The following is a 22,917-nucleotide window of genomic DNA, read 5'->3' on the forward strand; positions in this document are numbered from 1 at the left end:
GGTGGCATGAGGGGATCAGGGTCAGAAAAAAACCTCTGCATGTCAAAAAGGATGCCATGCAAATTAACCGTTGCATATGGTCACAGATGTCATTTTGATGTTTTTGGAGTATGTGTATTTGTGTGCTCTATACTTTTTTATATATATAAGAGAGTTATATACTTACTATTGACAGTGAAATGTTTATATCTACAATGGTCAAAATTTGCAGGCAATGGTTTTCCCTGTAACGCTTTATGGAAGCAAAAGTTGAACTTTAAAGAAGAATACAAAAACTACTGTCTGGATACATTAGAACTTTGGTGTTGAATAAAACTCTTGAGGCTACCATGAAATCAAACAAATGGCTCATAGAACAAATCAATCCAGTTCTCACTCAAAGCACAAATGACCAGGCTCAAATTATGATATTTTTGACATGAAGACTTCTCCCACGATAAGTCTAATATACTAGGAAAGATAGAAGCATAAAGAAGACAGACAATCAGCAAGTAGATGGAGGGTCCCAATTACAGCAGTAGACAACCTGAAGGGCCTGATTGGGACCAGATCCCATACATTATCTATGTAATCACTAAGAATTGACACTAAGTTGATGGCACATCATCAATATCAAACAGACTACTATTCGCTTTCTGAGATAACCTCTCCATTAGATTAAGGATTGTGTGTTTCATTCAGCTAACTCTGCACACAACAATGTCCAAGATACCTCAACTAGAACACTCTGTTCCAGCAGTTTCTTATTTCTGGGACTGTCTTTTGAACAGTGTAACTTTTTTGTTCAACTGACCCAGCTGTAGACAGAATGTATGTAGGTGGAGATAAGGAATCTAGCCCATTAATGCTTTGATATCTGACCATTACCTAGACTGCTCCTCCTCCTGTTTCTCAAGGACATTCTCACAGACCATTACACATCCCTTGAATACCTGCTGCTAGGGCAGTGGTTCTCAACCTTTTTAATGCCGCGACCCCAACCGGCCGTAAGTCGAGGACTAAACCGATCGTAAGTCGAGGATTAAACCGGTCGTAAGTCGAGGACTTTCCCTGCCCAGGAGCACCGTGCATGCGTGGTTCCGTCCCCTGCGCCGGCCGAGGCGTAGCTGGCAAGCGGCGGAGACAGAGCAGGCTGACCACCAGCTGGCCCAGCCCAAGGGAGGTAAGGCACCCGCCGGAAAAGGGGAAAAAAATGGCAGACAAAAAAAATGGCGGACAAAAAAAATGGCGGACAGCCTTGCTTGGCAACCCCCGTGAAATGGTCGATCGACCCCAAATGGGGTCCCGACCCACAGGTTGAGAACCACTGTGCTAGGGAGAAGAAGGCCTATCTCTCCATGTTTGTAAGCTTCTGAATACATCCAGCTGGCCACGGTGTTGCAATGAATATTGGATTAGACAGGCTCTTAACCAGATCTAGGAGGAATCTTATGTTTAATTTAGGAGCATTCATTTTTATGGTTCAAAACCTTATATAAGAACACTCAATATACAAGACCGTTTCTTTGGATTAACTAACTTCCCACATCAAATTGTGATTTTCATTGACTCCAGAGAGCATTCAGAGATGTGTTTGTAGCTAGCTTCTTATGGCTGTTTAGAAAGGTGTCGCCTGATATGTTAAGTCCTAAACTCTGCAGCACAGCAAGAAAAGTGCAAGACTCTTGAGTTCTAGTTTTGATTAGTCCAGGCAATCATCACGAGTCAACATTGATTTGAAGTTGCCTGTGTGTGAGCTCATACACACACACCCCAATACACATCCACTCTGAGGGCAAACAGATCTGGTGATTTGGCAAGACATCACAACTGTGATGTCTTTTCCCCTCCTTAAAAAATGTTGCATGCCAATCTTGGTGTCATTCTGGCAATCATAATGGATATATGTCATTTCCTTCTCAGACTGAAGAAGCTTCTTGGATAAACAACAAAACGTTTCAAACCCAAAAAGAAAAGTCCAGTTACCATGACTCAACTTCCAGGTTCCTTCTCTAGCAATTTTTAGTGCTGAATCAACAAGTACCATGGTTGATTCTGCAAAAGTTGGGGTTTTTTTTTTTTTGATTGAGTTAATCCTGCGTGTCCACCGATATGGACTGGATTCCATGCAGCTTTTGCACCACATCAGCACACTTTGTTGCCATCCAATAGTTTCATTTTTAAAGAGCCAAAGGTGAAACGACTTACTAGCAAGCAAACCCTTCTCAAGATTTCATCTGCTGGCTTTTGCAAATAAGTGTCCGGGGGTGTCCAAGGCAGAACTGGTAAGCAGGATAGATGCTTTGTCCTCCTAGCCCAGGGGTAGGCAACCTTGGCTCTTTTATGACTCGTGGACTTCAATTCCCAGAATTCCTGAGCCAGCTGTGCTGGCTCAGGAATTCTGGGAGTTGAAGTCCACGAGTCATAAAAGAGCCAAGGTTGCCTACCCCTGACCTAGCCACTGTTTTCCCTCTGCAAAACCACCAACTACTACAGCAACCCCCCTTTTTCTTACATGCCTGGGAAGCCAGGCTCTGGTTGGGGAAAGGACTGAGCTGCACGCAGACTGCAGTGCTGGTAGCCGCCCGTGTTTATCGACGGCTGCACAGTCGATCAGTTCCGCTTCAACATTCAGATCCAGGAGCCTCGGCGGATCCCCTGCCACGTGCGGTCGTTAAAAGCAAGGCAAGACCTGCAGCAGGCAGCTTTACCTGCTTTGCCAACCGGGGAATTGCCAGGCCCGGGGCTAAGCTCTTCGCAGCAAGACACCGCGCGCCAAAAGCGCTCGAGGCTTTTCTGCAGCGCAGCCCCGCGGGCTGCTTCGTTCCCGCTCGGCCTCTCGCAGGACCCGGGCTGCCTGCATTGGCGGGAAACGCGGCGCTTCTTTTTCCGCAGCGGTGGAGCGCGGGCGTCGCTTGGCGGCGACTCTGCGCGATGCGCCTTTGCGGCGGGTTTCCCGGTCCGGTCGCGGGGAGGGGAGGCGGAGGTGGGAGTGGGATGGTGTCTGCCGGGGATGAGCTCAGGACCGGTGGGAGGGGCCGGGGGCCTATATAAGACCTCGGCGGCCAGCGCGCCATAGCCTGTCCGGGGCGAACTGCGGCAGAGTCAAGGTGGGGAACTGGACGTCGTCTGAAGGCCGGGGTCGTGGGTGGGGAGCTTGCCCAGGCTGAGTAGGTACCATCGCACCGGCTGCAGGAGCGGTAGGACTTCCCGTCCCATCCTTTAGGGAAACTGCCCACCGCCTGGTTGAAATATCTAAATGCCGAGATGGGCGAGAGCATCCAGTTTGGGAAAGTAAATCCCCCCCCCTTCCGTTAGATATCGGAGGTTTGAAAGGCAAGCTGCTCCCGGGGCGTAAAAGTAGAGGGGTCCAAACGGTGAGAGTGACGCAGCTCTCCGACTCTCTGTTTCAGGCTGGAACAGCCTCGAAGGTGGGGACCGGAGATAACTTCGCCCGGAGGAAGGGTGACTTGGTGGCGATGCGGGTTTGTCTCCCTTCCTTTGGAGGATGGAGAAAAGCGACGCTCTCTTCCTTCGGGCGGGTGCAAATGTAACTTGAGAACGGTAGCAGTGCAGCCAGAAATGGGCATCTCTCGACAGCACTGGGGAGAGCTATGGGAAGAACGACGTACACGGAGAGGATCGGGGAACCTGGCTCGAATGGTGGGCCCCGGTAGGGGAAAAATGACTGGGAGAAGTAGCCGGTTCGTAATGTACGTGCCTGAAAACGGGACATGGGCAGGTTGTGTGAGGTGCACCGGTTGGGGAGAAACTTAAGAGTAGGAGGGCTCCTAGTAGAGCACCTGCTTTGCCCACAAAATTAATGCTCAACATTTCGGCGTAAAGGTGAAAAATAATTGAGTTTGGCAACACGCTCATCTGGCGACTGAATGCTTTGCCAAGCCTTTCATCCCTATTTTTTTTTATCTCTTCCATCTTGCAATCCTGAGATTTCCTGGGAATGTCCCATTTGAGTGCTTAGTGAGTCTAGTAGGCCAACTTAGTTTTGTGATGATCAGCCCAGGTTAGCTTGGTGATGCCACTTAGCTGAAGGACAGGGTGGAAATTCAGGCTTGGCAGCAGTGGCTGTAACTTCATTCCTATTGAGATTTAGTTCAGTTCATGTGTGGGGGGGTGTTTCTTGGTAAGTTGTAAGGCATTTGATGCTTAGCCTCAATGAGTGGGGCACACTTTTTATTTCCTTTATTTCAAATATATATCTGGCCACCCACTCAACCAATGGGACTCTAAGCAGCATACAACGGATGGGATGGGAAATATTGCCTAATAGTGAAAGCCCAGTTCTGTGTTGGGTCTTGGCGCCTTTCAATTCATGTTGTTTTAAACAGTGGGTGTATCCCATTGCACAAGACTCAAAGTGTGGTATTAAGGAAGAGCAACCAAGCAAAGCTATCAGCCTAGATGAGGAAAGGGGTGTCCGTGTCCAATGTGTGCATTTTAAAATTGAGGCATGATGCTCCTGGAGATTGCAAACAGCTTCCAGAAGGAGAGGTCTGCTGCCGTGCCCCACTTGCTGTTAATGTAAGCCTTAACGGTGGCTTTGTAGTCCTTCTGCTACTGTATTGATTTATTGCCTCTGGTGAGTGTGGTGCTTATATGAGTACAAAACGACATCCTTCTACCTCGAACTTGAAGTCGTAACATTGGATGCTGGGGAAATGGAGCTGTGATAAAATTTGCATGGTCATGCTCAGTCCCAGCCAAAGTCAAAAGAGTTAATCACTGTCCATTTGCTTTTTGCTTTGCTGAGCTGTTCCTGAACTATTGTCATTTTCTTTTTCCGCATGTTCTGTCTTGGTCAGTTTTTCTACTGAAGCAGCATCCAAGTCAATAGACCGGAGATTTCTCCCACCCACACCCCAACCCTCTTTTTACTTATAGCAATGCATGCTAGTTTTTTTTTTTAAATAGTAGAGCTGAAAATATTGGGAATTAATGCTACATTAATTGGGAATTAATGCTAACCAGAAACCATTTCCCAGGATCTTAAAGGATCTATTTTTTTCTGCCACTTGGGGACTGGAAAGCATAGCGTTCTGAAAACCTGGCAGATCCCCAACATCATCTGATTTGCTGGATTTGGCAGGCTCATAGGCTTTGCTGGCTGTTCCCCCCTCCCCCCCTTTCTGCCCCAGTTATTCATGAGCAGCTTTTGAAGTTTATCCCTCAGACACTGGAAAAAGTCTTCCAGATTTTTAGCTCCTGGGGCAAGTTGTTCCTTAAATGTAAATGATGGGGCTGGAACTTTCCGTTCTCTAATAATTACCTTTGTTTTTGTTCTGAAATAGGATGAAATCAGATAAGTGTGCTAGAATATTAAAAAAAAAAACAAGAGGCAAATAATGTTGAACATTATCCCGGGAACATGACAGAATGTGAGATGATTGCTGTATTTACTGACTCATACAAATATACACCTGGAAAGAGATGCTTCTAGGTGGCTGCCTTTGGACCTGAGCAAATGGTCTCAATTTTGAGTTTGCTAGTTATTTTATGTTTGCAGAAACTGTAACATTCATTGTTGTCTTTCTATTCATGAAGACTAGATTTTGTCTACTTTTCAGTCACAAATGTTCAGAATACTGACATGTTATAAGCATGTTATGTGTAAAAATCTGCTTGCATGCTTGCTTGTTGCCCTCAGTTTTATTGGGCATTGACAGATTTCTACAATGCCTGGTTACCACTCAGCTCAAGGATTTGGCACCCAATTATGTTTTTACTAAAAAGAAAACAGCCTGTAGGAATACTTTGGTGTCATTGTACTTTTCTTGCCACGTCAGCTGGCACAGCAGCAGAAGTTACATAGGAACAGAGATTTGTGATGTAGAGAAAATACGGTAGGTGTTAACCTGAGTCAGGAATCAGCTCTGCAAAATTTAAAGAATACCTCTGAGTATATGCAGAAAGCATTTTGTTTCATCCTGAACCAAATGTAGCTTGACAGCTTGTCTAAGAGGGCTTTCAGATTAAAGGGTAGTTTTTCAAGGTCGAATTGATCTTTTTTTAATTATAGAAGAGGTCCACATATGTCTTGGTTAAAAAAAAACCAGATCCAGAACTAAAACCTAGTTTGGATCTCTCCAGTCAAAATCCTGGTGAGTGGAGAAATACCGGTGTCAGCAATCCAGGTACATGGACATCCATGGGGAGATAACACACTTGCATAAATTTGTGTCTTGATGTAAAAAATGTAATTTTCATCATGTGGGTGAATGTGGCTGGATTGTTTGTTTTGAACTTTATTCACATAATACTGTCACATAAGCCATGGTTTACAATTCACAACGGCTGTATTCATAGGCTAAGCCAAGCAAGCCACATTAAAAACTGGCTCAATGTGTGATTTGGCCAAGATGGACATTGCAGAACACAGTGTCTGTGAAGGGGGAGGATGTGACCATTTCTCAAGGCAGGAATTATTGATGCTTTTCATACCCATGGGCCCATTTCAATCTCCTCGGTCTTGCACCTTATCTCCAGAGAAGCTTATCTTGTGCCAGTATTTCCCTGCATGTTTGTTTTCTTGTCTAGACTGAAGGCCAATTTCCAGCTTTATTGGTTTCCACAATCTTCTCTGCCTTTAGGTTCTGTTTAGTCAGATGATGGCTTAAGCCAGGGGTCTTCAAACTTGGCCCTTTTATGACTTGTGACTTCAACTCCCAGAATTCCTCAGCCAGTGTGCCTGGCTGAGGAATTCTGGGAGTTGAAGTCCACAAGTCATAAAAAGGCCAAGTTTGAAGACCCCTGGCTTTAAGTGATCAGGAAAGAAAAGGAAGTGAAAAGGATGGCAACGAAGATCTCTGTGGTCAGGAGGGTATTTTTCTGAAAGAACTAAAAACATCTGTTCTTATAACTTCCCTGTTAGACATCCCATTTTTTATGTGCCGTGGTTCTGGCTTTACTCATACAATTAGTATTTATCTTTCTATGTTGTTGTTCTGCTGATAAATATTCCCAGGGTCAAAGCCAGCTGTAGGGCAGAGAGTCAAACAATGATCTTGCCCCTGTATCTTTTGCAGGGCCTGAAAGAAAAAAAAATCTCTTTCACCTAATCAGGAGTGATATTTAAATTAGGCAACAACCAGTTTTCCTCCTCCTTTCCTTGTTTGCAAAGTATCTCAGTACTACCTAAGTATGTATGTACCCCCCCTTGTACGCATCTCTTTAAATTATTTTTCTTTTATCCATTCTTTCCTAGAGCATCCTTGAAGCCAGGAAAATAGCAACTATTTTAAGGAGTTGCCCTACACACATTTTGAAGCAGGGCTTTACCTTGAAATCCAAGTGGTGCAACAGCAGCCCTTTTAATACAACCTGTTAATTTCCATTAATTCTCCACTGTGTGTGTATGTGTGTGTGTGTGTTTAATATCTTAACCCCCAAATCTCTCTAAATGCCATCCAGATCCTTTGTGCAAATGAGTACTAGAATCATGGGAAAAGGTACACCTGATGCAAAATTCTTAGAAATGACTGCCATCTCTTGTGCCTTTTCTCAAATATTGCTGGATGTTTTGTGCGGTGAGAAACTTGTCTGCAAAGCTAACTAACCAACTAGGTCAGTCCCTTGGTTCATGTCAACCAGCATTGTCTATGCTGATGGTTCACAGCGCTCTAGAATGTCAGGCGGAGAAATCTTAACTGATCCTTTTAGATTAAATTCAGTGATTGAATTTGGGACCTTCTGTATGCATAACAGATGCCTTGACCCTGCTACTTGAGAGCCTTTAACCACATATCTCAGGCTCCTTCTGCGGACAAAGCCACTGTGGTGTCTTTCACTGAGTGGTGGCTGTTCCCCTTGGCAGCGTGATCAAGGTCCTGTTTGCTGCTGCTCGTTTCCCACGCCACTAAGCTCTGTGTAGCCAAGGGCTTGGCCAGATCTTTTACAACAGGAAATAATTTATTGAAAGGATTAAAGCACACTCTTTCCCCCTTAAGTAGCAGCTTTGAAAGGGGGCAAGTGCTGTAGGAAATGTGGCCAGAAAAATTGATTCTTCCATTGGAATGGACTCCATAGCTTTTATGAAGTCCCTGTTGATCAGCAACCCATTGCACCCTTTTAAAAATAGCTGTTTTACTTTATTATTATTTTTTAAAGTTCTTGTAACCTATCATTTTAAAGGGAGTTGAATACTAGCAAGGTCAAACTCTCCTTCTCCAATTGTCTGTCATGGGAGTGTGGAGGGCAGTGTAAAGATTTATATTCTCTAACGTACAACTATGTCAGTACAATATCAATTTAGAACTAAATCTTCAAAGTTTTGTGTGACTTACTGTCAGGAGACTGTTACAGATTGTAATCCTGAGGGAGAAAGAAGAGAGGTAGATGCAAAATAAAAGCAGATGTTAGGAATAATGGCATTCCTAAATTATTTTTAAAAGGGGTTTTTATTTGAACTGCAGAAGAGGCATCACCTGCGTTGTGGAGAAGGTGCATGTGGTTTGTTAGGGTGCTACTAGTTTGAACCTGCATGGATGTTAAAAAAAAAGGATATCTAAAAACCAGGCCTGCAGTTAATCTCTGTGTAACAAACCTAGTTTAATGATTAAAATAACCCCAGTAAAGATCAAAACAAAGAGTACAGGTAATTCTTGACTTACAACCATTCATTTAGTGACCATTTAAAGTTACAAGGAACTGAAAACAGTGATTTATAACTGTTTTTCACTTACAGCCCTTCCTGCATCCCTGTGGTCACATGATCAAAACCTGGATATTTGCAACTGTATTTATGACAGTTGCAGTGTCCTAAGGTCATGTGATCACCTTCTGTGACCTTCGGACAAGCAAAGTCAATGGGGAAGCGATATTAACTTAATAACCATGTGACTAACTTAACAGCTGAAGTGATTCACTTAACCATGGCAAGAAAGGTTATAAAATGGAGCAAAATTCACCTAATAGCTGTCTTGCTTAGCAACAGAACTTTTGAGCTCAATTGTGGTCATAACTTGAGGACTACCTGTACTTCATACTCACTGCATTCCATATATTGATTCTGATACTCAGAAATTAATGGAAAGCCTTTACCCACTACTAATTATTTAATTTAATTTTATATAATAGCAGACTATGCTATGTCTCCCAAAACAAGGCAGCCGCCTCCTCTTCAACCCCGTGCAAACTATCACTAATATTGGGTGAGTTGTTACCAGATGTGTCCAATTAACATTATTGAGCTTGTAGGTTTTTAAGGAAAGAGATCTGAGGGGGAGAAAAACCCCCTCTCTGTTATTTCTGTTCTGCTGAGGATTGTTTGCCTGCTTTGCTTGGAGACAGCATCATAAAAATGGTGGGTGCTTTACTGGGGCCTCCTCTTCCTTCGCTCCTCCATGAAAAATTGAGGCCACAGAGCCTGCTTTGGTGACCTCCCACCACCACGGCCCGCCCTTTGCAGTTCTCTGTGAGAACCACCTGTCCTCTAGCCAGCTTTGAATACAAGTGGTAGCTCTTATGCAATTTTTCTTTAGTTGGGCACAATAGAGGAGTTATCTGGAAAGCAGATATTGGGACAATTTGCTCCTCTTGTCTGGGGAATCTAGCCGGCTATTAAAGTTGGGAAGGCTGGCTAGGTTTCTCCTCCTTTGCTGTGTGTGTCATGTGTCCATCTGGGAGAACAACCATTGGGATGAGTCAAAAGTGGGCATTGTTCTCTCTGTGTCTTTGTGAATCTTGGCAAGTTGGTAGTTGATTTGCTTTTTGCAGGCTCTCTCCTTGTCTCAACCTTGATAATTTTAAGGCATGTGGACTTCAACTCCCAGAATTCCACAGCCAGCAATGCTGGCTGTGGAATTCTGGGAGTTGAAGTCCACATGCCTTGAAACACTGTCTTAGACTTAGGCAATATCATACAGAAGTCTGCCTAGCAATTTCTCAGGATTATTTTTCTTCATCTGCAAATGTGGTTTTTGTTTTTCTGCCTTGGTGCTCTCTGATCTTGGTTGTTTGCAGATGTTTTGCCTGGTTGGGTAACAAACATCTGCGAGCAAACCACCAAGGCCTGAAAGTTCCAAGAATTCCACAGTTCAGCCTTGAACTACAGATAATTTCTTCTACTGGTACTTGAGAATTTCTCTTTGATTTTTTTCTCAGTGGTGTCTTTGAGCTGCCTCTTGTTCTGGGTGGCAGACAGTGCTCCTCTCTGGGTGCAGTTGTTTTCTCTTTCATATTTTTCCATCAATCTGCCGCCTCTCCGTTTGCCTATACTTCCAAATCTGAAAAATTTCTGTGGGAGGAATGTTCTTATTATGTATCCCATGAGATTTAATGGTAGCTGTGGAAAATGCAAGAAAATGCAGACCATTAGAGATGATGGTTGTAATGTATTGATGTGAATTACTTGGAAATGTTGAAAAAACGGTCATAAGACTCTGTCAGTTAAGAGGCAGACTTTCTGTCTACATGCTAATTAGGTTGTGTTAAAGCGGGAACTATTACTTGAATCCTATTGGACACCGTCTAGTTGCTGAGTGTATAAATAGGGTTGGAGTGGCAGTTATTCAGGCTTCTGTTTAAACCTTTAATAAAGAGTTGTTGTTGCATCTGCTGCCTTGTCGATGCCTCACCGATCACCAAACATAACAATGGTTATTAGCAATAATATTTCCCCCCCCCTTCTATATACATTAAAAACTGAATGGCTGTGTCATATACCCTTTTTGACCAAGGTAGAGATGTACTAGAGTGGCTGAATGCACATCACTTCAAAGTTTGGTTAAATTTAACTTTGTTTTTTTTTCCTGCATGGCATAACATATTGGGTGAACTCAAGCCATGTGGTTAGGTAATGATTCAGCATATAGTGTAAGCCCAGAAAATGCATTAATTTAATACCTTGGCTAAGCAGGCTGCGAAGTTAGTCATGGGATAAGAAACCACATTGGATTATAGTTTCCAGGTGGTTGCAAAGAAGAGCTCAAATGAATTCTGTATTCTGCTTCCCCAAAACACTTCTCAGCAGCATCTTCATGCCATATCATAGAATTATGAATACTGCATAATTTTATCAGGTTTCAGGACATAGTTAAAGCAAGAAATTGTGATTATAACCATTCTAGGTAAAGTAGGCAATGCTCATGAGATGGAGGTGCATCACTTTGTTTTCCCCTCTTCCAAAGTGAACTACTTCTGGATTTCTTGCTAGGGGACATCACCCTGGCTCCTACAGTATTTGTAACACCAGTTTCTCTAAGAGCACCAGTTTCCCACTGTGAGGTGTCTTCTTCAAAGAACAGAAGAATTACAGTATTTGGACTTCCTGGAACAAAACACAGAGTCTGTGCTGGGACCCAGCATGATGGATCTTCAAGAAGCACTTTGGAAGAGATGGAATGTGACACTTTCCAAGAGTGCCTTAATCCAGGCTGGGCCAGTTGGGGGGTTCTTGGGAGAAATTTGCAGTCATTGCATAGAGGGCAAAGACTGGATCCTGTGCACAGGCTGGCCAGCAGGAAAGGCTACCCACTGCCAGGCAGACAGAGTAAATGTCGAAGTCTCAAATTTATTTGTGAATCTCCCAGGGGATTACAATCCACAGTCTAAGAAACCTTCATTTTACTGGATCATGTCTATGCTGACATTGACCTGTTACTCTGAAGATAGGTTTATCCTGATCCAAAATGGTCACTGTGTTGCCAGTTGGCTCCCTTGAGCTTGTAGTCAGTTCATTTTAGGGACTGTCTTGTGAGCCAGAAGCCTGGGGAACAGAAATATATTAAATTGGCTTTGATGCTGGAAAGTAAAGAATTACGGAAGTAATTGGAGCAAGTCTTTCTGTTCTGGCCTTCATTCTTACCCATGAAGTAGTAAAGAAACAACATTGTCTCAGTCAATACACCATGCATTTATTTATTTCTGCTCCATTAATTGAATTCAATTCAAAGCAAAGAATTCAAAGCAAAAAAATAAAACTATTGATAAAAAAAACTACTAATCCTATTCAATACATTCGACATTATTCTCAAAGAGCAAGTTGAATTACAAAATGACATTCAAACAGGCCTTCTGGCAGAGTTGCAAACTAAAACCAGCAGATTCTATTTAATTTAAAACACTTCTCCAGAAGGGGCATGGATTCTGTGGTCCAAAATATACTGCTGAGTTCTTGATAGTTTTATCCAGTGTGGCTAAAAGTCAGGGATGAAACTTTGGGAAGATCTAAGGTTCTGCATGCTGTTCTAGCCAATCATTGGAATGAGAAGTTGCTAGCATTTCTCTGATTATGATTAACAAGAAGCTGTGTTGGCAAGAAGCTCCAAAGTCTCAGCACTGCAAATAAAACATCCTATATCTATTATGTATGCTATATAGCTTTTAATTTTAATTTCTCCAGAAGAAATACAGGATTTCATTTCAAGTTCCTACTATTGAAAGAAAAATCAATGAAATATGTTGTCTGGTCTCAATTATTTAGTAGACTAATATGGCTCTCCTGTTTTATATTCCTTTGTTTTTCTTTTTGCAGGAACCTGTATTTCCTTCTATTGAGAAGATGATTCCCACTCTGTTGCTCTCATTGTTGGGAATCTTGGTTTCTTCGCAAGGGGGCCATGGTCTTATTCCTCCTAATGAGCTTCAGAGTGAGTACATGCCTGTTAATTAGAAATGATGGCTTTTTTCCCCTGGTTGGCAAAGAATTTGTGGATTTGAACAGCAGCCAGTTATGGGCTTTTTTGAGAAACCTGGGTAGGGGTGAATTAGAGGATGTGCTGGACCAGGTTTTTGTCTACTGTGCATGATTTCTGCATCTGCAAAGATGCCAAAATCTTAGAGTCTTGTGAACCAGAGGAGGCCTACACTGGCAAAAAGAGAAGAATTGCTGGCAGTGCTTATAAAGACACTATTTCAGAACCAACCATTTGGGTCATGAAGTCACTTCCCAGAAGCGTGACTCACAGCAGTTTGTGGCTAGTTTGGACAAAATTAAAGCTGCCTTGTCATTTGTTTTGAATGTGTTGCCAAATTATGCAAGAGGCTTGCAGTCAAATCTATTTCCCCAAAGGGAGGCAAGGAAATGCTTATATAATACCTTTTGGAAAGTTCCAAGGATTGTTAGGAGAAGCAGATGGAAGAAGCAGAGGTGGCTTTGACTTAATAAACTTGAATGGGTTTTTTTTTAAAGTAATATGCATTACGTTGAATTATAAGAAAAAAACAAAGCTGGATATGGGTGCAGCCAAAGTAGTAGCAATTTTATGTCTATATCTAAGGCCATGTTCTCCGAAATTGAGAGCTATCTAGTGGCCACAGTTGAATAATACTAATTATTAAATTTATATGCTGCCATCGTCTTGCAACTCTGAAGAGACATATGCGTAATGGGGACGAGACATAAATTTGAGTAGAAAGGCCTATTCTGTCTCTGACTTACTCTGTTAAATGTTCTGATATGCTCTTCTGCGGGCACTTTATATCAGCACTCTCCCCCCCCACCCCCCCTGCTCAATCCCTTAAAATAGTTTGAAGATGATCTGCTGTGGGATTCACTTTGGACAACCTTGCAATGCCAGAACAGGAACAACAGTCACAATCCTGCCCTGAGTTGTGTATCCTGGAGGAACACACGTTTTCTCACTTCTGCTCCATGCAAAAATGGGGGGGGGGTAATGGAGGGGAGAAAAACTGGCTTGCATGCTTCTGGCTCACATCCACTTCCTTACTGCAGATCATGCCAATGTTTACTGTAGACAAAAAAAGTTAAAAATCCCAGCACTTTGAATGGGAGGTGCTAAATGAAATATAAAGCCATCTTTCAAACCAGGGACTGGATGGTTTGATGAATTTTGAACAAAACACTAATTTTTCTACATCTTTAAATATATACAGGTCCTCGACCTACGCAGTTCATTTAGTGACCGTTCAAAGTTACAACCACACTGAAAAAAGTGACTTATTACAATTTCTCACACAACCTTTGCAGCATGTGATCAACATTCAGATGGTTGGAAACTGACTCGTATTTATGATGGTTGCAGTGTCCTGGGGTCATGTGATCACCTTTTGTGATCTTCAGACAAACAAAATCAATGGGGAAGCCAGATTCAACTGTGTTACTAACTTAACAATTGCAATGATTCACTTAACAACTGTGGCAAGAAAAGTCATACAGTGGGGTAAAATGTCTCACTTAGCAACAGAAATGTTTGGCTCAATTGTGGTCATAAGTCAAGGACTATCTATACCTGTGACCTAGGAGAGAATAACAGAGTTGGAAGGGACCTTGGAGGTCTTCTAGTCCAACCTCCTGCTCAGGCAGGAAACCCTATACCATTTCAGACAAATGGTTGTCCAGTCTCTTCTTAAAAGCTTCCCGTGTTGGAGCATTCACAACTTTTGGAGGCAGGTTGTTCCACTGATTAATTGTTCTGTCAGGAAATCTCTCCTTAGTTCTAGGTTGCTTCTCTCTTTGATTGGTTTCCATCCGTTGCTTCTTGTCCTGCCTTCAGGTGCTTTGGAGAATAGCTTGACTCCTTCTTTGTGGCAGCCCCTAATTGAGCTCAGTGTTTAAATACTACTATCTTGTGGGAAATAAAAGTCCAGAACTTTTTTTAAAAAAATATCATGGATTTCTTATGTAACAGTCCACCTTTCATGGCCTTTGCTGGGATGATGGAAGTTGTAGTCTGACAGTACCAGTTTGAAGAAGGCTGATGTGGATTATCAACCTTTTGGAAAATCCATAAACAAATCCCTGCTTAATTATTTGGCATTTGTGGGCCTCTCTCTTTATAAGCGGATTGGTTTAATCCAATTGAAATAATGCTGGTGTTTGTGGAAAGTTATTCTTGTTTCTTATTTATTAAATTTCTATGCCATCATCTCACTGATACAGCGACTCTGTATTCCTTGAAGTGGGGTTCAAGAAAATAGGCACAGAAATAATGCTTTCATTGTAACACATATCCTGTAAGAATGAGAAAAAAGGGAAGAAGACACATACATCAACATAGTCTAGTCATTTTCCAGATGAGCAACTGGAAATACATGTTATGCCTTTCTATTTTTTTCATGCTTCTACTTTCTCCTTCTGCTACATTTAGTTGGGAAACTGCTTAATGCTTCTACCAGAAAGCTGTCTCATGCCACTTGTAACCTGGTCAGCCAGGATTGTCCAAGAATTGGATGCTCCTCTAGTCCAACTCTGAAGGATCCCTCAAAAACCTCTTCCATTTTTCTGTAAACTCTCAATTTGAAATGTTCTCCTTTTTCTCATTTTCATGCTACATTTTCTGTCAGGATTGTGTATGAGAGATCTGGGCTTCACTTGGTGTTCTTGGATGGCAGAAGGCTGTTCACTTGTCTTTTATTTCTTATGGTTGGGCAATTAAAAAAATAGAAGTAATACATTCTTTAATAATAATACAGCATGATTTAATTCCTAAGCACTGTTGTGGTGGTGGGAAGTCTTCTGCTCAGTGCATGTTCTGCTCAAATAACCAGTGAAAGAGATTCACCACATCCCGAAGCTGTCGTTTCCATAGTTGAACATATCTACCATTAGGATTCTTTTTTCCTGATGCGCATGCGAAGTTTGCTTCCATATTTTAAATTCATTGTTCTTGCCACATCTTCTGGAACATATCTGAAGAATTCTTCCCTGTCTTTTACATGATAAAAGATACTACAGATCATTGCTTATCAACCTTGGCAACTTTGAGATAGCTGGCTGGGGAATTCTGGAAGTTCAAGTACATCTTAAAGTTGTGCAAAGCTTATGTTAAAATGACCAAGGTTGAAAAACAACGCTGCAGAAACTATATTTTATGGACACCTATCATATCTCATACAGCTTTGCTTAAATATATCCAGCACCTCCAACCATACCTCACAAATTTAATCTTCCCAGACTTATTAATTTGATTGTTGTTGTCCTTTGGCTGCACTCCAGTTTGTCAGAGCCCCTCCTAAAATGAGTTGCCTGGAACTAGACCCAATATTCCAAGTGCAGCCTGACCAATGCAGAATAGAAAGGAACAATGACATCTCTTGATCTTGGCACTGTAACAAGTGTTTGTCTGATCGATGCAGAGCTGAAGGGAGTGAGGCAAAGAAGAACAATAGCTCTTGATCATACTTGCTGCTGATTCTGGAACTTGCCATGCCAATAATTCTGAAGGGCACCACTTTGCGGAAGGCTAACTCCAGCTATGATATTTCTGGAATGGGCTTTTAATATAGTTCCCCAAAGCAATGTTTGATTTGCAAAAACTCAAAATAGGAGAGATCCATATTGATTACTTTTAGCACCATGTATCTCTACAATGTGTTTACTTCCCTCATCTATGTCTAGAAATACCCCAGAATATATCTCTGCCTCTTTATAGATATGGATGGCTCTGACTTGTGTATATTACATTTTAATATGGAGTCTGCTAATAGTCATATCAATGTAACATAAGAATATCACATATAGGTTGCATATGTAAATTATTGGATAACATACATTAAATCTTACAGGTAAGTTTGAAAGTCCAGTCACTCAGGAACTAAGTGCTGTAAAGTAACCACTTTCCTTGGTGTGTCCTTGCTTTCTATAAAATGCCTTCTATTTTATTTTACAGTGTGTGAAAAGTTCCTTCTGTCTATTAACATTGTGCACTGCGAAATAGCATATCAGAATGATGCTGAGGTGGCATTTTTTTTTCTCTTTTCCTCTCACAGAAATGTCTGAAAAAGGAAGCCGGTACATTGATGGAGAGCTGGAAAACGCCATCAATGGAGTCCGGCAAATGAAGCTACTGATGGAACAGACGAGCAATGACCACCAGGAGATCTTGAATAGCTTGGAAGACACAAAGAAGAAGAAGGAGGTCTGTTGGCATCAGGGCTTTCTGAGATGTGATTGTTTCCTTCAGCTGGTCTGAAATTTCTTTGCCTTTCAAAAAGGGGCAAGGGAGTTCTCTCCCCAGCCTAACCTAGATTCTCAAGTTCTACTCCGTGACCTACTAGCTTACAACTCTCACAAGCTTTGGATACATTTTCAGTGTGGAGTAGAACTTTTGCTATGAAATGACTAGTTCAGCCTTCTCCAGCCAACTGTTCACAGGAGACAATTGCAATTTGAGCTGGAGCTGTGGTTGCTGGCATTATTTGGCAGACACCAACCTGGGAAAGACTCGATAACCATCTTGCAGCATCATGTTTATAAGGAAAAATAGTGGGAGGGAGGCTATGCAGCTAGCCCCACTCTCTAATAGGGTGTGCACCAAGTAGTTTCTTCCCCTTTGTTCATGCATTTAGTATAAATAACAGCAGGAAGGTTTTTTTTTAAAAAAATAATTTTATGAAACATACATTGGCTGTTCTATCGTTGTTGTGACACCTTTAACTTGAATTAACCCATTTCCTGGGTTTGTATATTACATCGAAATATCAACTAACAAAATAGGCCAGGTTCACATGGTATGCTAACCATTAAAAAGGTAACCAAGTGTAGCATGTTACCTTAAAATAATGGATAAAATCTTAAAAACAACCTTGTTAAGCACATTGGTGAACCTAGGCTCTGTATGGATGTCGGGGCTACCTTGTTCCATGGTTTTCTTTTACTGGTGCTGGCTTGCTTCTGACAAGACAGCCTTTTCCAGCTGTTTCTCCTGGAATCTCATCAGTTTGCTGCAGATGTTCCCCAATCCTTTTCCTGGCTCTGTGCTCATTGGTCTGTTGCTCATCCAGTTGCTACTTTCACCATCATACTCTCCTGTAGATGCAAGATCCCCCTCTGCTGCCTACTGGCTCTTCTCTTATGTAGTGTGTTTCCAAAAGCGGGGTGCAAATGCTCCAAGGAATTAGGATTTTCCCCCTAACCCTTTGAGGCTTGCACCTAAGCGGTTAAATTAAAGAAAAGTCATCTGTTCCTTCCATCTGCTCTTAATGCCTTGGTCTTTCTTCCTTTTCCACTGCCTGCCATTGCAACTCTAGTTCCTTTTGTTTTATTGTTGGCTCTTTAGGAAAGTCCTAATAACCCTGTTTCCTCTGTAGGAGGCTCTCCTCCTTGCGAAGGATATGGAGAAGCAACTGAATGAACAGGAAGTGTGCAATGACACTATGCTTGCCCTCTGGGAAGAATGCAAGCCGTGCCTGAAGCAGACCTGCATGAAGTTCTATACTCGGACATGCCATAGTGGTGCTGGCCTGGTTGGCAGGCAGGTGAGTGAGCCATGTGATGTTGCTTGCTTAGCCTTGGATGTCTGGATAACTGCAGTTTGGGGATACAGGTGAACCTTGAAACCCTCAAGGTATTATCTGGGCTGAGCCTTATGACTGAGTATTATGGGATACAAGATTAAAATCTGGATGAGCCTCATTGAAAGGTGTGCACCTTCTCATGATTGAAGGATCCACCTTCAAGAGCACCCCCCCCCCCCAATTAGGCAAAGATTAAGTCTGTTTGAGAAATTGGAATTCAAGATTTTTAATGAAATACCTGCCTTAAATGATCTCAGAACATCCAAACTTTGGAACCACCTCCTCAAACATATAAGCAATTGTACAGCCAGCTGTATAAGAAAGAAAAACCCTCTAGATCACGGGTGTCAAACTCGCGACGTGTTGTGACGTGTTGCAACTTTTTTCCCATTGCCGGCAATGGGGTGGGCGCAGTTTTGGCGTGACGCATCCGGCCTATGGGCCAGCAGTTTGATACCCCTGCTCTAGATAAAAGAAATGGTTTCCCTCTCAAATAATAGTGTAGGCTCATCTTCTTGCCTCTCCAAATTCTAAATGAACCTAATCACATTCTGAAGTAGCTATAAACCTTTATTCTTCACTCTCCTGTGTTGGAAGTGGGTTACAGATCAGATCATCAGGTGTTGAGCTGAATGCACAGGGGTGAAACAGGAGGGAAGAAAGATCTCTTAAAGCATTTGAGTTAAGCTTTTTCCAACCTGATCCTGTTTGAGGTTTATATCATAACTCCCACTAATTGTACTGCTTGGGGATAATAGAACTTGTCCAGTACATCTGGGCACCAACTTAAGGAATGCTGATCTAGAATTTAAAAGTAAACTTAAATTGATTCTGGAAATGAATGCATAGAGTGAAATCATGGGTGTCTCTGGGCTTTAAGGCATGGCGTTATGACATATGGAAGCTTTGCAGACAGTTCTGGTAGTGCCTCTCTTGGTTGGCTCGTGAATATTTACCATACTCCTTTTCAAGGCAGTGAATTGTTTATTTTCTAATTACAATAGCCAGCAGGCTTCCAACTGGAGTGATCTTCAGCTTTCATACTTTTTCCTTCAGCTGGAAGAGTTCCTGAACCACTCTTCTCCATTCTCCATCTGGGTAAATGGGGAGCGCATCGACTCCTTGATGGATGTAGATGAGGAACAGGGCCGGAAGTTGGATGATCTTGAGGAGCGCTACGGTCTAGTGGAAGATGGTGTGGATGACATCTTCCAAGAGAGCACACAGGCCTATGGGCAATTCTCCCCCTTCTTCCAGTGGCCATTCGGTGGTTTCCAGGATGGCTTCCACAGCATCCGTATCCCATTTACCCATTCCCGTGTTGCCAGGGATGTGCGCCCTTTCTCTCAGTTCTTCAGCAATTACCGCCCACATCAAGGTTTCCACCAGATTTTCCAACCATTCTATGAGATGAGCCAGCATTTCTTTGAGGGAGCTCAAAAAGCCATGGAGTGGGACCACCCAGGTCTAGGAGGAATCTCTGGGTTTTCTTTTGATCAAATCCCAACAGGTAAGGTGAGATCCTGGGCTGCAGAGAGAGCCTGGCCACTGGAGCTCTTTTAAACATCTATATTTGCCTGCCTACTCACTCTAGTTATATAAAGGAAAACAAGCTTTACTGGGCATAAAAAGGGGAGATCTAGTTTTTGGTACCTAGCATATTCCCAAGGATTGGAGAAATACTTGCTTGGTTCATATTCATAGTAAGCCACTGTTCACCAGCAGATGTAGACTCAGTTATCATAGGACAAACTCATTTGGCAATTTGATGGTAATGATTAGTAAGGGGCTCTGCTTTTCTTTCCCCTATTTGCCCCCTCTAATTTCCAATATGAAAAGTAAGGTCCCTGTAATGTTGCTGCTATGCTTTGCTGCTCAGACTGTCAAGAACAGTTTTGATTGTCTTCTGTCAACTCCAAATTGTATCCAAAGGGTATATTTTTGAAAGTGAATGGTGTGATGCAGCTTCCAGATTTCTGGTCTCAAATAATTCTTGGCTTTATTAACAATGCTGGCTTGTGACTTAATACAGCTGGCAAAACTGGGGTCTGTTGTGATGTCCGCTATCATTCTTTCTGTTAGCAACCCCAGGTCACAATGACAACCGGATGGTGTGCCGTGAGATCCGTCGCAATTCTGCTGGCTGCCTGAAAATGAAGGGAAAATGTGACAAATGCCAGGCAATCCTGGCTGTAGGTAAGTGGAAGAGGGTAAAAGGGAAGACAGAAGCCTTTTGCAGCTGACAACTATGGCTTGGTGGGATCATTTATTAAAGGCAATCTGTTGTGCAGGTAGTCCTTAACATGCCCATTCGTTTAATGGTTGTTTGATGTAACACTGGACACTGAAAAAAGTGACTTACGACTGATCCTCACACTTATAACTTTTGTAGCATCCCCACAGTCACAAAACCTGGGTGCTTGGCAACCAGTATGTAAAGGTAGTTCTTGACTTACAGCAATGACCAAAGTTACAACAGCACTGAAAAAAAGTGACTTATGACTGTTTTTCACACAACCATTGCAGCATCCCCATGGTCATGTGATCAAAATTCAGACACTTGGCAACTGACTCATATTTATGACGGTTGCAGTGTGTCCTGGAGTCTTGTGATCACCTTTTGAGACCTGACAAAGTCAATGGGGAAGCCAGATTCACTTACTGACCGAGTTACTAATGTAACAAGAGCAGTGATTCACTTAAGAACTGTGGCAATAAAAGGTTGTAAAATGGGGCAAAGCTCACTTAACAAATGTCTTACTTAGCAACAGAAATTTTGGGCTCAGCTGTGGTTGTAAGTCAAGGCTACCTGTGTTGACCATGGTTGCAGCATCCTGGGGTCATCTGATCACCATTTAAGACCTCCCCAGCTGACTTCTGACAAGCAAAGCCAAGTGGGGGAAGCAACTGTACGCTTCACTTACCAACTGGAGTGATATTCTTAACCAGGGCAAAAAGGCAATAAAATTAGGCATAACTGTCTTGCTTAGCAGTGGAAAATTTGATCCCAATTGCAGTTGTAAGACAAGGACTATCGATATAAAACAAAAAAAAGGCTGGGATTTTTCTGTGAACATTTTTGGTAGTTTTCAGTGCCCTTTTGGCTTGCCTAGATGGCAGCTACATCTTATGACTTAGATATCTTTTATTTTTCATTCATAATTGGTAGGAAATAGCATCTCCAGTATTTGGAGGTTAAAGTTCGGTGATAATGATTTTGGCTGGGTTCAGTGGTGGGATTCAAATTGGTGAACAACCAGTTCTCTGTGTGGATGCCTCTTCCGGAAGTCCATTCTGGGCCTGGGCAACAAAAAATTAGCTGCCGAAGTGGTGCGAACCAGCTGAATCCCACCACTGGCTGGGTTGCAAAAAACATTGCAGATATCCACCCACCCATCTCTGGGTTACTGAAAGAAAAGTTTTTTAGATGCGGATTGCTTATAACTTGTTTCCTTTTGCCAACATGACGTTTAGGCTGTGTTCATGAAACACCCTTATTAATTAAACACCCTAATTACTGAATTAATTCATAACCTACATTAATTATAAACTGAGCTAATGGAGGTGGATTCATATAATGTGCTAAATGTCATAAAAACTAACCAGACTTAAAATGAACATAATTTAATAGGCTGGGTGAATGCAGCTGCCTGTAACTGATTTAGTTAAAGTTAAACATAGAATGTGAATAGAGGTTTTGTGTTGTGATGATGCCATTTTTAACATATATCCAAAGTATCAGAATCATTGACTGAGATGGGCGACTATAGAAATTGAATGAATGAATGAATGAATGAATGAATGAATGAATGAATGAATGAATGAATGAAGTAGATTTCTAGCTTTCGTTGAAAATGGAATTATGGTGACTTCATGAAGTGTTTGCAAGTGTCACAGCAGGGGAAGCTCATAACCAACCAGGCGTGAGCAACCTTAAGCTAAGCCAGATCAGGCCTTCTTTGCCCTTAAATGGTAGGTCACCTGAAGATCCCAGAACTGAGAAGTTAACAAAACATCCTGGAAGAAGGCAGTGGCAAAACCACTTCTGTACTATTTTTGAAACCCCCTATAATATGACCTGTCCCTACAGTCACATGAGGAAGTCATCGCTTACTTGGATCTCCTTTTGTTCTCTATCTTCTTCAAACCTATACAGATTGCTCTCAGACTGATCCAGATCAGAGAAAAATTAAAGAACGGTTTGACGATGCTCTGCGATTGGCTGAACGATTTACCCGGAGATATGATGAAATCCTCAAGGCTTTCCAGGAAGAAATGCTCAATACCACAGCCATCCTGGATCAACTCAACCAACAGTTTGGTTGGGTATCTCAGCTAGCCAATCGCACTCGGAATGACAAGCTTCTGAAGGTTATCATGGTAGGTTATTGACTGCATTTGTCTCACTTGCTTAATTTGATCACTGACTTAGCCCCTTCACTGATTTTGTGAAGTCCAATTAGTTACAAAGAAGGCAAATAGCTGGGTACGCACAAACTAAGCTACAAACATTTTAACTAACGTTAACTTGTGAATGTAGCCACTAAATCTTCAACCTGCATGTTTAAGCATGTTTGTTTATTAGCTATTACATGCATTGATATGATGCTTATTTGCCAGTTCTAGGTAGCTTCCAATAGCATTGTAAAAACATCAGTAAGTTAATATCAGAAATCCATACATCACCCCAACTCTTTCCCCTTAATAATAATAATAATAATAATA

The 22,917-nt window shown here is 42.1% G+C and overlaps 1 protein-coding gene across 1 annotated transcript in view; it reads left to right on the forward strand.

Moving 5' to 3' along the window:
* Positions 1–3,047: 3,047 nt before the first annotated feature.
* The window catches only part of CLU (clusterin), a 22,807-nt gene continuing 2,937 nt past the window's right edge, over positions 3,048–22,917 (forward strand). Inside the window, exons 1-7 of the mRNA XM_015819984.1 lie at positions 3,048–3,089; positions 12,470–12,584; positions 16,666–16,814; positions 17,986–18,153; positions 19,249–19,702; positions 20,275–20,388; positions 22,349–22,572. Of these exons, the coding sequence (XP_015675470.1) occupies positions 12,497–12,584; positions 16,666–16,814; positions 17,986–18,153; positions 19,249–19,702; positions 20,275–20,388; positions 22,349–22,572 (1,197 nt within the window). The 5' untranslated portion in view covers positions 3,048–3,089; positions 12,470–12,496. The remainder of the gene's footprint in view (positions 3,090–12,469; positions 12,585–16,665; positions 16,815–17,985; positions 18,154–19,248; positions 19,703–20,274; positions 20,389–22,348; positions 22,573–22,917) is intronic.

This window comes from Protobothrops mucrosquamatus, unplaced genomic scaffold, assembly GCF_001527695.2.
Source record: "Protobothrops mucrosquamatus isolate PMUCROS unplaced genomic scaffold, P.Mucros_1.0 scaffold1038, whole genome shotgun sequence".
Classification (NCBI taxonomy): Eukaryota; Metazoa; Chordata; class Lepidosauria; order Squamata; family Viperidae; genus Protobothrops; species Protobothrops mucrosquamatus.